Below are 15,412 nucleotides of genomic sequence, written 5' to 3' on the forward strand. Positions count from 1 at the left end.
ACTCCATTGATGCCGTATCTTAACAGTCCACTTCTAGCCAAATAACTGTTTTGGAATAAAAACCTTGGTGGTGAGGGATTACTGCACTGTGCTGTTCTGTATTATAGTAACATGGTAATATGCCTGTTGTGACTCAAAAGCTGTCTAGTGATCTAGAAAACAGTTCCCGAGAATATTTTAAAACTTACTACATATTTCCCCCTTGGGAATAATTATGCCAGACTGTGAGAGCAGTTGCTATTCTAGTTTTTAAAGAAATATATACATCATGGAGTTGAGCTGTTAATTTGAATTTATCACTGGGTCATACTCTCCAAGGTACAAAATTTTTCTGATTCTCCACCAAAGAATATGTTGGCTGAGGAAAGGCATCTGAAGCATAATAGTTTTACAATTGATGTATTTCCAAATGATGAAATCTTCATTGATAAGTATAACGTACTTCAGCCTCCAGGTAAAAGAAAACCACCTGAAAGCTTACTTACTTGGAATTAAGGTAAAAACTTGACAGCTTTTCCACAGAATTACCTGTGAAGTGTAACGTCAGCGGACAGACCCAAGTTGATTGTTATCTTTTATTTTTATATGAAAAATAGATTTCAAGCAAAATTCAAAAATAACTCTATAAATAAAGAGGGCCTTAAGTACATTCTTTTTGTTAATAAGATTTACCAGTTTGTAGGTTCAGATATGCAGTTAAAATCACTGGTTTTTATAAAAAAAAAAAAAGTTACGAAGATACAAACAAAAAGGCTTAGCCGCATGGTTTAAATTCCCATATGCAACTATTCCCATATGTACTATGTACAAGTTATTTATAAAAACATTGGCATTAATGGTATAGGCAAAATAAACTACATTGAAGTTTCAGAATCTTAGTTCACTGGATCTTGATTTAAAAAAAAAAACAACTGACATTCCAATGATAAAGTCAGTGAGGTAGTGGAGGTGCTTTCCTTGAATATATTTACACAAGACAGTATTCCTCATCGGGCTGAGGCATTCTTTTCCTACAATAAGACAAAAGGAAGGATAAATCAAATTTTTGAAACAGTAAAAACAGTCTTAACTAAGTGATGGCATGATGGCTTATAGGTAAATTACATATTTTGAGTACCTCTGTAAAAATGTCTTAAGATGAACCAGTGTACAAAATTCTGAGAGAAAAAGTTATTCTTAAAACTGCTAAAATTCAAGATCCTCCAATTAAAAGTTCTAGTTAAAAAAAAAAAATCTGTAACATCTACCCAGTGAGGAGGGATGGCATCAGTGCCAGTAACTGTCTAGTGGTTCTGATGGACCTTGTAGAACTTGTTGGAAGGAGCTCTCAGCCTTTTGGCTAAGATCAAGTGTAGTATCTATTCTTACCAGAAAAGAAGGGAAATAAAGTGTTAGGCTCAGAAGCCAGCCCCCTAACTTTTAACTAGTTCAGGCTTTTATCCCACATAGGCCTGGATTACAACCCCAGACTTCTAAATAATTCTACCAATCTCACCTCTACCCATTGTGCGTTGGTTGCCTTTAAAGCACCTAAATAAATCTGGCTGCCACCTTGAGCTGGTAATTGAACCTGGCTCTTAAGCCCTTGTGTACTCTTCTCCCACGACTCTGGGCTGTCTTATCCCTAAAGCTTCCCTATTCAATGCCCAGTGCCTCTCACACTCCTCGAACCCTGCCCTGAGGCCCATGATGATTTTGGCCTTTACCTGACTGGGTCCCACCACAGACGGTGTTAAGATAATCATATTCAGATGGCCCTGCTGCTATTAATTAGCTGTGTGACCAAGGTGAGTCACTTGCCCACCTTGGGCATATTAAAGAGGCAACAGTTCTTGAAAGCTCCTTGTGGCTCCACCATTAAAATATACTGCTCTGTGGTAAAGAGAGATTAGCCTGTAAGTCCTACTGTTGTCCTTTGCTATGTCCTCGACCAAATCATTTATCATTTTGTACAGATTACTTACCTATATAAAGGGATAATTCCTACCTCCAAGGATGTAAAAATTAGATAATGTATATAAAGTTTTTTATGTGCACACAATAGGCACTCAAAAATGGAAGCTGTTACCGATCTCTGGCAGTTACGTGTGCTACTACTTACCAGTTCCATGAGCATATTTCATGTTCCTCTTAAATGCTTATTAACCTTATCTAAGCTCACACAGAAAACCTTTGTGAAATTCAGGGTTTTTATAGACCCTAGGTTAAGAGGTCTGAATTCCAACTTCTTAAATGTAAGTTACAAAATGCAGGGAGACATACTAAACTAGGACTCATACTGGCCTCATAGGTCTAAGCTCTTTATATTGACAGAGTAGGAAATAAAGAAATCCAGAAGTGGAGGACATGAATAGAATTAACTCTATCCCTGCCAGGTCATCTAATCTGCAGTTGTAGTCTGTTTCCTAAGCCATCAGCTTATCCACCTCTACCAAGTCTTTGCTAAAACAAGTGTGGTGTTGTGTGCCTGTAGTCCCAGCTACATGGGAGGCTGAGGTGGGAGGATCGCTTGAGCCTGGGAGGTCAAGGCTGCAGTGGGCTGTGACAGTACCAAGCAAGACCTTGTCTCAAAAAAACAAACAACAACAAAAAAAACAACCCCAGGCTATTGTTTTGTTTTTAAAAAGAGCTGCTGTTTACCTGATTTTGTCCAAGTTGAGAGTCCTCTGTGAGGGAAGACTCTAGCTGAGACAGACTGGGTGACGATGCTGAATCTGCAGAGGTGCTAGTGACCAGTTCCCCTAAAGCATCTACTTGTCTTCTCAAACTGTGTAAAGTGCCCTCTGTCTGCCGCTTTCCTTTAATTAATACTTCTGCTTGCTTGGACATACAGTGTCGGAGTTGGGCCTGAAAAGTGTTACAAGACTTAGGGTTTGACACAGAAGAAATGCACCAGAACTACAGCTCAGCTTCCTCACATACACTTGACAGGCAAATCTGGCTAACAGGAATGGTTGTCGAAAATGTTCATCTTTAAAAAGAATCGTAGGAGATGCCAGGTAGATACTTAGTGAGCATAAACCTTTACTTTTCTGTGTTGTCATTAACTGGGCCTTTCACTTGGCCCATTTTTTCCATGCTAGCAGTGCTTAGGATTTCTGTATCCCTTGCTTCTCCATTAAATTATTGCCTCATCTCTTTTTTCCTTCTCTGTTATGACTGAGATCAGTTAGTTTATACTTGACACCTGGAGTGTCTCCTGATTATGTATTTTTTTTTCCTAAGCCTTAGTTTCTTGTCTGTAAACTCACTAGGTATTTAATCCTCAACTTCATACTACTTTTTGGCTTTTGCCCCTGCTATAATCAAATTCTCTCAAAGTCTATAGCAGCGCTGTCCAACAGAACTTTCTGCAATGGTGGGAATGTTCTACCTCTGGCTATCAATATAGAAGCCACTAGACACATGAGGCTATTAAGCACTTGAAATGTGGCGAATGAATAACTTAATTTTTAACTTAATTACAATTTATTAAAATTTAAATAACCACACATGGCTGGAGACTATTGTTGGACATCACAGGGCTCCACTCAATACTATAGCACTGCACTCTCTCATCCCATGCTTTCTACATAGCCATTCCCCCCAAATAAATGTAACCTCCCATCTATACTTTTAACTCTCACATCTTTAGGTCAACACTGATCAGTAATCCTAGACTCCTATTTTTGGCTGCCTACAGACAGACATCCTTCCCTGGATATCTCACAAGGCCTTCAAAGTCAACATGTTCGGAGCCAAACAATTCCTTAACTGACATTCAGCCTACTTTTCCAGTATCCCAAATCTTTCCTGCCACCGCTGGCCTGTGATAACCTTATAGTTCATCACTGTGTTTCTACTTCCTGTCCCAAATACTTAGATTCTATCAGTTCTAGCTGAGGTAACGCAGCATTACATAGGTTAAAGAACACTAGAGTCGACACAAGTCATTGCTTTGAACACTGACTGCCATTTACTGTGTGACACCAACTCCTCAGAGCTTCAGACATGCCATCCCTGACACTGCCGGCAGTGCTGCAACAGCATGGATGTGAAAGCATCAGGTAAATGTAACTTTCCCCTCCCCTCCCCAATGTGCCCAGTATCTCATACTGGTTTTTTGTTTGTTTTAAAGGGCAACCTTGAGTCGGTCTTCTCGGTGACGCAGTTTCTCCCGGAGTGCTTCTCCACGCCAGTGCTCATCCTTTCTCAGAGGGAAAATGGAGATATCAGATACCACTGCTGCTACAAGTGGAAGCCAACCAGCCTTTCCCTCCCCTACCCCAGCACCCCCACATCTGTGTTTTAGCTTGGCTGGGGGAGGCGGTCAATCCTATGAACCCAGAGAATAGCAGGATAAATCCTTACCATTATGTGAACTTGTGAAAAGTTCAGTTTTTCTTCAAAAGGTCCCTCATTTATGGTAAATGGAAAGTTCTCTTTCAAGCTTTCCAATTCTCCTTCTAGGTTTTCATTTCTTTCCAAAATAGCTTCTAGATCTGCTGGTAGTTCTGGAAGAAACTGATTGAGATTCTTCAGGCTGGTTCTGATTTCATCCTTCACCTCAGATTTAAGTGTCCTCATTGCGTCACTGATTTCCATTTGTCTTCTCTCCAAATCTTTTTGGTTTGCCATCTAAACAGTGAGTTGGTGTCAAATATCATTGTATAAAATTTCAGACTTACTTGGAATTGAGCTGAATGATGTGCCACGTATTTAAAGATCTATAAATATCAACTACTATAATTACTAGAACTGTAAAAACTGGTGATTTTTCAGATACTCAAGAATCTATAAGCTACTGAATAAATTATTTTATTGGCATTTTCACTGGAACAACTTTCATTTAGAAAAGGCACGTGCATAAAGTTCCTTGAAGACAATCTCTTTGGAGTCAGACAAAGCTAGTTACCAGTCTCATTTCCAGTATTACCAGTATGACTTAGGGCAAGTTGGCTAACATCTGATCCTCCATGACCTCATTTATACAAGGAGATAAATACCTTCTGCTCAGAAATGTGAAAACTAAGTGAGAATTTACATGAAGTACCTCAGTGGCACCCAACTGGCAACTAGAGTAAGCCACAAATGAGAAAAGGGCCATTTATTGAAATAAGTCATAAGTGATCTGGATTATAAATGCTAATGCTGGAATTTTATAAGTGAAGAATCTGGTAGCTTGAGCAATATACATTTTTTTTTTTTTTAAAGACAGGGTCTTGCTCTGTCACCTAGGCTGGAGTGCAGTGGCACAATCTTGGCTCACGGCAGTCTCAACCTCCCAGGCTCAAGCAATCCTCCCACCTCAGCCTCCTGAGTAGCTGGGACTACAGGTATATGCCACCACACCTAGCTACTTTTTGTATTTTTAGTAGAGACGAGGTCTTGGCATGTTGCCCAGGCTGGTCTTGAACTCCTGAGCTCAAGTGATTCACCCACCTTGGCCTCCTAAAGTGTTGGGATTCCAGGAATGCACCACCACACCCAGCCTAGAGGTTTCTTAAAGTGTTACCAATTGCATTTGATGCCTGAGACTACTCTATGTGGCTCTACCCCATATACAGCTTAGTGAAAATGAGATTTATACCTACTGCTAATTGCCTTACCAAATTTGCAAAGGCAAAATCACTAAGGGCTTGTGGTCTTTAAATAATTGTTTTTAGTTATTTTTTCTTGAATCAAATGGTAGGTATATGTGGGGCATCAGGGGATTGGAAGCACAGATGAAACTAGAATGGCCACGTGGGGTCATCCAAAGGACTAAGTATAGCAGGGCCAAATAAGTGGCTACAGCAGCCCCTGCTAGAGTTCAGGGATGGCCCAGATGCTCTAAAGGACACCAGAGACATCAAGGATTAGAGACTCTACCAGTCCAGGCATGAGCTGATTTAATACTCTCTGCCTGGCTACATTATGTGATATCAAAGGTTTCCCCCTGGACCATCTTTTCTTGCTCAAGGGGTAGGGGAGGTTTTGGCTCCTATAGACTTGTTTATGGCATAAAATCTAACATTTCAACGTAGTTCTTTGGGACATGAAATATGATGCTCAAGAATTACCTTTTTTCCTTGAAAAACTAACATTTTAAGAGCTTGTCAAATTTAAGAGAATTTTGAAAGCATATTTTTAACAAATAGTGGAGGTGCATTTCTAAATTTTAAGGCTAAAAAACCAGATTTGACTTAAAGAACATTCTTATAATCAGTTTTTCTATACTACTATAGAAGGGATATTAAAAACAATACAATCTGCCTGAGCCCAGTGAGTCCTCTCCCCCCAGGCTGGCCAGCTGGGCTTCCTGGGCACACACCTGTTTCTTGAGCTCCGTGTACTCATACTGCATCTGGTTGAGCTCCTTCATCAGGCGCCTGGCCCGCTCATGGTTGTCCTGGGCTACCAGTTCAATTGTTGCCATTTCCTTTTGCATGCAGCTGTTCTCCTGTTTTTGCTCCTAGCACAGGAGGAAGAAAATAACTCTGCGATCCAACAAGTGGAGGTGTGGTTTGCTGGCTTACACACTCACTAGCTCTACAACTTCATTCCCCATCTGGGCCTCAGCTTCTCTAGCTGTCAAATAGGGAAAATTCTATCTTCCTTTCATGGGCAGATCAAATACAGCTGGGAGTATATACACGTCAGAGTCTGTTAGCATCATCTTTGATAATAAGCTACTAACCCTTTCTGAGTCTTCATTAATTGTCTGTAAAATGAGAATAATAATAGCCATCATCACAGGGTTACTGGTAGGGTTAAATCTGAGACATCTATATTCCATCTGTATGATGATCTGGCCTATCACTAGTTAGAAGTGTATCCCCTTTGAGAGACACACATGGTTTAAAAGTTCCTTTCATAGAACAGGGCTCCACTAATCCCTCCAGAGGGTACTGGAAAAATCCACACCCTTGACAGTTCCATTGCTGCTCAGCTGCCTCCATCCACCATAAATTATTCTGACCTATCTGAGTGTCACTTCCCAAATTTATTTCAAGGATGAAAGCATGGTAGATTGAGCTTCCTGGTTTTAGGATAATGATTAAAGCTAATGTTGGCCAAAAAGGGCAGGATGAGAAAAATTTGTAAGCACTGACTACAGCAGTGTAATAAAACTGGCTGGGCATGGTGGCTCACGCCTGTAATCCCAGCACTTTGGGAGGCCAAGGCGTATGGATCATAAGGTCAGGAGTGCGAGACCAGCCTGGCCAACATGGTGAACCCCACTCTATTAAAAATACAAAAATTAGCCAGGCGTGGTGGCATGTGCCTATAATTCCAGATACTCAGGAGACAGGATAATTGCTTGAACCTGGGAGGTGGAAGTTGCAGTGAACTGAGATCATGCCACTGCACTCCAGACTGGGTGACAGAGCAAGACTCTGTCTTGAAAATAAAAATAAAAATAAACCGTCTATGGGCCAGGCGCAATAGCTCACTCCTATAATCCCAGCACCTTGGGAGGCTGAGGCAGGTGGATCACCTGAGGTCAGGAGTTCAGGACCAGCCTGGTCAACCTGGTGAAACCCCATCTCTACTAAAAATATAAAAATTAGTTGGGCGTGGTGGCGCACACCTGTAGTTCCAGCTACTCAGGAGGCTGAGGCATGAGAATCGCTTGAACCCGGGAGGCGGAGGCTGCAGTGAGCTGAGATCGTGCCACTGCACTCTAGCCTGGGAGACAGAGCAAGATGCCATCTAAAAAAAAAAAAACCGTCTAGAGAAGGCTTCTTCAACACCCCCTCCACCCGCCAGTGGAGGTGTAAACTGAGGCTCACTGGCAGAACGTGCTCTCTACTTTGTGCTGATAATGGCTGTTCACATGACAGTCTCCCCAGCCAGCCAGAGCTCCTTTGAGGCTGCACCCCGTCCCAGGTAAAACTTACCATCAGCTTCAAGGACAAATGATGCATAAATACACCAATAACAACAGTTGGGTTCAGGACTGTGTTGATAGGTAATTTATTTTCTCTATGTTGAAGTGGTGTTGCAGTTTAAAATTTTAAATGTATCATTTCCTCACAAACTGCCACGGCAGCAGGTACTCACAAGAAGGTTTTTCTCCAGCTGGCTCCGCTGGATCTTAAGTGCTTCCTTCAGGCTGGCCACTTGCTTCTCAGCTTTCTTTCTTTCTGTCAAGAACTGGTTCCGCAGGAGGCTGAAGTCTGCCCTCATAGAGTCTGCCTCTTTCTGGAGGGCCAACAGCTCACCTGACTTCTCCACCAATTGCTGCTCCCTTTCTGAAAGCTGCCGTTCTGAAATGAGCATTTGCAGTCGGTTTAGCTAAAGAGCCCAAGCCAACTGTGGGCAGAGCTCCCCTTCCCTTGTGGCAGATGCATAATGGTGATATGCGACCCATGCAGGTGCTTTCCTCCATTACAAAGTCTTACAAGCCTACCCTGACCCACACTTCAAAGGCCCAGAAAAAGACCCAGATAAGGGTGCCTTTTGAAGTAACTGGTTCCTGGAGAGACTGATCCCAGAGTGACAGACAGCTACTATCTTCTCTTTCAACTCTTTGAGACCAGTGAGAGGAAACCCAGCACCAATCCTGAATTGTGTGGAACAGATGAAATGTTTTTTATAAACACTGATTTTCATAAAGGGAGACACACCAGTACAACATCCTTCTACAGGAGGCAGTGCAGTGGAAAGTGCACACGATTTGGAGCTGCCTCCTACACTGGCATGAGCCCCATTTTATAATGAGGAATACATTTCCTGATGTTCAGTTAGAATCATGTATGCAAACGCTTGGTACATAGTGAGTACTCGACAGAGAATGCTTACAAAATAAAAGTGACATTTAAAGGATATTTTTCTTATCACCCAGATTTTACTTTTCAACAACTCTGGCATGATCAGAACTGGACATATTTTTTTAAAGTTTCATTTTAATAATGAAATGATTGGGTCTGCGTATATCAAGAGTTCCCAGGGAAAAAGGAATAATAACCCTTTTAGATCCCCAAGCCCACAACATTTTCCAAGCATTATTAAACCCTGGAGCCTAAGAAAGAGAAAAACCATTTACTGATGTGAGAACAATCATTTACCCTGGATTCCCATGTCAACTTCATTTATATATGGTTCAAGAGAGAACAAACTGACTTAAAAGCAAACACCTGTATTCCGGTACCATTCACTAGGCCAAATCTGGACAGAAGAACTGTTAATATGATTTTTTTTGACACTTGAGATGAAGGAGATCATTATTCCCAAAGCTCAAAGGTAATATCCTTTAAGAGTATCTTTTGGCAGTTATTCACTTGAATGTTCCACTTTCTTGAGATGGCATTCTCAAAGGAGACGATATAAGCAAGGAAGGACTTTCTGGTCAGTCTCAGGATCACATCTCTTCTCTGAACCTGCTTCCTCATCTTTCACAGGGCTGTCATACCTCCTGCTTTAACTTCTCCTGCTTCCTCTCCTGGCTCTGGCTGGGGTCTGGATATCTTTAAATACTTTTGCAAGACAACCAGCAGAGCCAACCCATACCCCATCTCCCAGTGAGAAGTTCCAGAATACATACTAGTTTGGGAGAGCGTCTTCTCCAGGCTCTCACCCCACCTCTCCTCTTCCTGCAGAATCCTAACACGCTCTTCAGCCGCCAGCACCTTTGAGAGCACTTGGTCCAGTTTGCTTTTCTGGTCTGTTAATTCCTTTTCCAGCTGGTGCTGTTGCTCCTTCAGTGTCACTTTGCTGGTTTCTAATTTGCTTTCTTCACTTTCTCTCTCTTTCTGGAGTCTCTGAAATATCTTAATAAAGAGTAATCTTGATTAGTTATAAAACAACAAATAGTGTCCCAGAGAACCTGCATGGACATGAGACAGATTCCAAGTTCAAAAGAAAGTAGAAGACAGCCCACAGGGACAACTCCATTACAGAGGTGATCAAGAGGGCTTGGGAAGCTGTCTGGCCAGCATGTGAGGAGGGGATTAAAGCAGCAAATGGCACGTGGCCATTAAGTATCTTTACAGGACCAATATTCTATGATCATTAAAGGTCTCTAAGTCACATAGTTGGTGTAAACGCCACCCATGGCTACATAGGGCGGTTAAGCGACACACAGTCCCATGGGGGATATTTCTCAGCAGCTTTCTGCCAGGGGAAAAATAGGCTCACATAAGCCACAAAATGCTTCTTTTATATAAAGTCATAAATGTGTAGTACCATTTCTTGTTGGACTAGTTTGAGCTTGTTTTCTTCAATCTCACTCTGAAGCACTTGAAGTTGTTGTTGTTTTGTCTCCTCTTCTTTCTGACAGTCTTCAAACCTATTTGCCCATTCACTGATGTCCTTTTGGAGTCGGGTCTGCTCACTAAGCAATACATCCTGATGCTTGGTGGTGTGAAGCAGGTCCTTTAGGTGAAAGAGCAAGTGGAAACTACTAATAAAGCCATCTTTACTAGAGGTGGCCAGGTGCCAATCCAGTATCTACTAAGTCTGACAGAATGAGAGGCATAAAAGTTTATTTCCTTTATTATCTTAATAAACTTATAGGTACAAGAGAATTTAGATGTCTAATCCAACTTTTATTTTATTTATTTATTTATTTATTTGACAGTCTTGCTCTGTTGCCAAGGCTGGAGTGCAGTGGCATGATCTTGGCTCACCGTGACCTCCGCCTCCCAGGTTCAAGCAATCTTCCCATCTCAGCCTCTTGAGTAGTTGGGACTACAGGCACATGCCACCATGCCCAGCTAACTTTTTGTCTTTTTAGTAGAAATGGGGTTTCACCATGTTGGCCAGGTTGATCTCGAACTCCTGGCCTCAAGTGATCCACCTGCCTTGGCCTCCCAAAGTGCTGGGATTACAGGCGTGAGCCACCATACCCAGCCTGTGTCTAATGTAACTGTTTTTTTTTTTTTTTCTGAGACAGAGCTTCGCTCTTGTTGCCCAGGCGGGAGTGCAATGATGCAATGCTGGCTCACGGCAACCTCCAGGTCTCAGGTTCCAGTGACTCTCCTGCCTCAGCCTCCCGAGTAGCTGGCATTACAGGCATGCGCCACCACGCCCAGCTAATTTTGTATTTTTAGTAGAGATGGGGTTTCTCCATGTTGGTCAGGCTAGTCTTGAACTCCCGACTTCAGGTGATCTGCCCGCCTCAGCCTCCCAAAGTGCTGGGATTACAGGTGCAAGCCACCGCACCTGGCATAACTCTTAATTTACATAATAGAAACTAAGGTCTAGAACTCGCCTGAAGTGCTCTGAATTACAGCACTAGTCTCACAGGACAACACTGAATTCCCTTTAAGAAAATCATTAGATGTATAAGGGTCAAAAATCTGCTATATTCAGTATCTGACAAGATAGAGGCCCAGATTTGACGGTTACTCTATGGCTCAAGGAGTAATCAAATCTAAGCCCAGCCTTTAAAGTCCTCATCTGTGCCATGGATTAGAGATGACCCATCTGGTCCCTGAAGCCCCAAGAAGGGCTGCTGAGAGACTGCTGCTGGGCTCTGGTCTAGCCACCACCCTACTTACTAGCTTTGAGTAAAACTTTGTTTGTATCAAGAGTTCTAAGGCTAAAATAAATTAGCAAACCACTGCTCTCCACCAAAACTTTTATTTATGTGACGGTTATGTTATATAAATGGCCCTAGAGTATCTGCTGTTGTGAAGAGGAACCAGCCTACTTGATTTCTTTGTTATTTAAACCAATTGTCTGCATACCCTCAGTATTCTACTAGAATATTACATTTGTTAACCTTACCTGTTTTGCTAGGTTCAAATGGTCTTGGACATTAGCTAGTTCCTCCTGCAGTGAGTTTACTGCTTCTTGTTTTTCTACAGAAATGACATTCTCATGAAATAAGAAATACATACATACATACAGATTCCCATTAGCATTCCCAAAAAGTAGAGAAGTTATTTTACGCTTACTTCTGTTACATGTATGACTATGCCATACTATCTCATTAAAGGCCAAAAGAGAGTTATATGCACAATCCACATTTGGGCTTGGAGGTCAGGTTTTTAAAGATTTTCATGTTCAAAATCTCACAACGAAAAAATTACAGATAATGTTAGGTGCATAGTTTCAAAACAGCTACCTTCTGCATTGCTGGTAGAAATAGAAACTTAAACTTTCAGGAAGGCAATTTGGGAATAAATTTTATATCTATACTGGCTTTGTCAATTACTAGCTGTGTGACCTCTAGCAAATCACTTCTCATTTAAGCAGTCACAAGAAAACTAAGCTTCGGTTTCCTTATTTACAAATGAGTAAAATAACTTTTATCTCATAAAAATGTTATGAGGATTAAATGAGAAAATATCAAGGACATAAAAAATGTTCAACAAGTATATTATTAGATAGAATTACTCAGCAATTTCTTTAAAAATTATCATATTTATAAACATTTGATAATTTTAAAATCTTCATTATTTACATCTTTGCTTTTCAAACTAGACACACACCCCTAGGAAAAATCTGGAAGGATATTCACCAAACTGTTACTAGGAATCTATGAGGAGTGAGGTAAACAGCAATTTTTATTTCTTTTTACTATGTTTTAAAATTGTTCTCTAAGGAAGATGAATTAGGTGTTTTTTTTTTTTTTAAACTGACTTTGAGATAAAATGCACATATTATGTCCTATTTAAAGTGTGTAATTCAAAGTCTTTTAGTATTTTTCGAGTTGTGCAACCATTACCACAATCTAATTTTAGAAAGAAACTCCATGCTCCTTAGCAGGAATTACTTCTGCCATAAGAAAAATCAAACAAAGAAACTAACAAAGGGCAAGGAAATCACACTTTCACTGTTCTGCTGCCTTATACCTTGGAGCTGCTGTTGTATTGCTGAAATGTCGTTATGCAGTGACAACTTGTCTCTGTTTAGTTGGTCTAGTTCCTGCTGTAGTTTTCTGACATTCAATTCCAACTTTTCTAAGTTTGATTGCTCCATTTTGCTATTTTCTTCTGCTGCTGCTAAAACCCTACCACAGAGAATAAGTAAGACTGTCAAATATAAAATATTCAAGCACACACAGGAGATGACTGAGAAACAGTGTTATCCTTTCACAACATACAGTTATGGAAAGTATAAAAGATTATAAATCTTCACGAAATTTAAGACAACTCATTTTCAAAATCTTATCAGCTTTCTAAGTGGAGACTTTTTTCAAATGACTCATTAAATTGAAGTTTTATAAAAATCGTAGATTAAAAACATGGATAACATTCAGAATTCCAAAAAACTGATAAAAATGGAGCTGTGACAATAAAAAAAGTAGAAAACGATTGTATGTACAGTAGGATCTGTTCATATAGCAGACATGCATGAGCATGTATTGTAGTATATAAAGGGAGTCATACTGTATGAACTTGCTTTTGGTCTGGCTTCTTTCACACAGCGTAGTTGCTTTGAGATTCATCCATGTTGTGTGTATCAATACTTCATTCCCTTCTTATTGCTGAGTAGTATTCTACAGTGTGGATATACCACAATTTGTTTCTATTTACCAGATGATAGACATTTGGGTCATTTCTAGTCTTTGGCTATTACAAATAAGGCTGTCATGAACATTAGTATATACACTGTGTAGAAATATGCTTTCATTTCTCTTGAATAAATATAATACCTAGGAGTGGAATGGCTAGATCTTCCGGTAGTGTATGTTTGATTTTTAAGTAACTGTTAAACTGTCTTCCAAAGTTAAACAGTTACTTAATACTATTTTACATGCCCCTCAATCATATATGAAAGTTCCGGCCAGATGCGGTGGCTCACGCCTGTAATCCCAGCACTTTGGGAGGCCGAGGCGGGCGGATCACGAGGTCAGGAGATCATCACCATCCTGGCTAACACAGTGAAACCCCATCTCTACTAAAAATACAAAAAATTAGCCGGGCGTGGTAACGGGTGCCTGTAGTCCCACCTACTCTGGAAGTGGAGGCAGGAGAATGGCGTGAACCCGGCAGGCGGAGCTTGCAGTGAGCCACTGCACTCCAGCCTGGGTGACAGAGACTCCCGTCTCAAGAAAAAAAAGAAAGTTCCTGGTTAATATTAACATTTGGTATGGCTGTTGTTCTAATAAGTGTGTAGTGATATCTCGCTGTGGTTTTAATTTGCATTTCCCTAATGATTAATGATCCTGCGTATCTTTTCATGTGCTTATTTGCCATCCATTTATCTTCTGTAATGAAATGTCTGTTCAAATCTTTTGCCCATTTAAATAATTGGGTTATTTTCTTATTGAGTTTTGAGAGTTCTTTATATATGTATTCTGAACACAAGTCCTTTATCAGATACATGGGTTGCAAATATTTTTTCCCAACCTGTGACGTATCTTTTCATTACCTTAACAGTGTCTTTTGAGGAGCAGATGTTTTAAATTTTGAAGTCTAATTGTATCAATTTATTATTTTATGGATCATGCTTTTGGTGTCATACCAAGAATTTGTGCCCACTCTAAGGTCACAAAAGTTTCCTACTATGTTTTATGTTTTCTTCTAGAAGTGTTATATTTAGGTTTTACATATATGATTATGGTCCTATATATAAACATAAAAATAAATATGTGTATATATACATATTTTTTGAGACAGGGTCTCACTCTGTCATCCTGGCTGGAGTGCAGTGGTATCATCATGGCTCACTGTAGCCTCGACTTCCCAGGCTCAAACAATTCTCCCACCTCAGCTTCCCAACCCGGCTATTTTTCTTTTTTTTTTTTTTTCTTTTTTGCAGACACAAGGTCTTTCTAATTGTGTAGGCTGGTCTCAAACTCCTGGGCTCAAGTGAACCTCCTGCCTCAGCCTCCCAAAATGCTGGGATTACTGGCATAAGCCACCGTGCCTGGCCTCATTTTAAATTAGTATTTATATATTATACAGAGTGAGGTATGAATTGAGGTTCTTTTTTTGGTTTTGCATATCCAATTGTTTCAGCAACATTTTTCTAAAAGACCATCTTTTCTCTTCTGAAAAAGATGCCTTTGTATCTTCATCAAAATCAGTTGTTTACATATATGTCAGTTTATTTCTAGACTTTCTATTCTATTCCATTGATCTATGTGTTCATCTTTATACTAATACCACAGTGTTTTGATTACTACAGGTTTATAAAAGTGTTGCAATCAGGTAGTGTTAGTCCTAAATTTTTGTTCTACTTTCTAAAAGTTGTTTTGGTGTCATACCTAAAAAACTGTATAAATTCTATTGTAGGTCTTAGAATAATTCAATTCTAGGTTCATATAATTTCAGAACCAGCTTGTCAATTTCCACAAGAAAAGGCTATTGAGATTTTAATTGTAACTGTTTTGAATCTAGAGATCAATTTGAAGAGAACTAAATCTTTATTTTACTTAAAAAAAGCACAATAGATTTTTTAAAAATGCTTTTGAGGAAAAAAAAAAAGCTAGAAGGAAATTCACCAAACAATGCAACTGGCAAAATGTATTATGATACCAAGTTTGTGGTGTATT

General features: G+C 40.1%; 1 protein-coding gene and 1 pseudogene across 1 annotated transcript in view; one reads left to right on the plus strand and one right to left on the minus strand.

The window, feature by feature from the left end:
• Positions 1-561: 561 nt before the first annotated feature.
• Positions 562-15,412, minus strand: part of CNTRL (centriolin) — a 96,026-nt gene continuing 81,175 nt past the window's right edge. The window contains exons 35-44 of the mRNA XM_025358788.1: positions 12,765-12,922; positions 11,695-11,768; positions 10,150-10,338; positions 9,509-9,734; positions 8,026-8,231; positions 6,293-6,433; positions 4,351-4,617; positions 4,124-4,186; positions 2,641-2,847; positions 562-1,010 (exon numbers count right to left, since the gene is read on the minus strand). Coding sequence (XP_025214573.1) covers positions 987-1,010; positions 2,641-2,847; positions 4,124-4,186; positions 4,351-4,617; positions 6,293-6,433; positions 8,026-8,231; positions 9,509-9,734; positions 10,150-10,338; positions 11,695-11,768; positions 12,765-12,922 — 1,555 coding nt within the window. The 3' untranslated portion in view covers positions 562-986. The remainder of the gene's footprint in view (positions 1,011-2,640; positions 2,848-4,123; positions 4,187-4,350; positions 4,618-6,292; positions 6,434-8,025; positions 8,232-9,508; positions 9,735-10,149; positions 10,339-11,694; positions 11,769-12,764; positions 12,923-15,412) is intronic.
• On the plus strand, positions 1,323-1,485 carry LOC112608825 (annotated as a pseudogene).

Source organism: Theropithecus gelada, chromosome 15 (assembly GCF_003255815.1).
Source record: "Theropithecus gelada isolate Dixy chromosome 15, Tgel_1.0, whole genome shotgun sequence".
Classification (NCBI taxonomy): domain Eukaryota; kingdom Metazoa; phylum Chordata; class Mammalia; order Primates; family Cercopithecidae; genus Theropithecus; species Theropithecus gelada.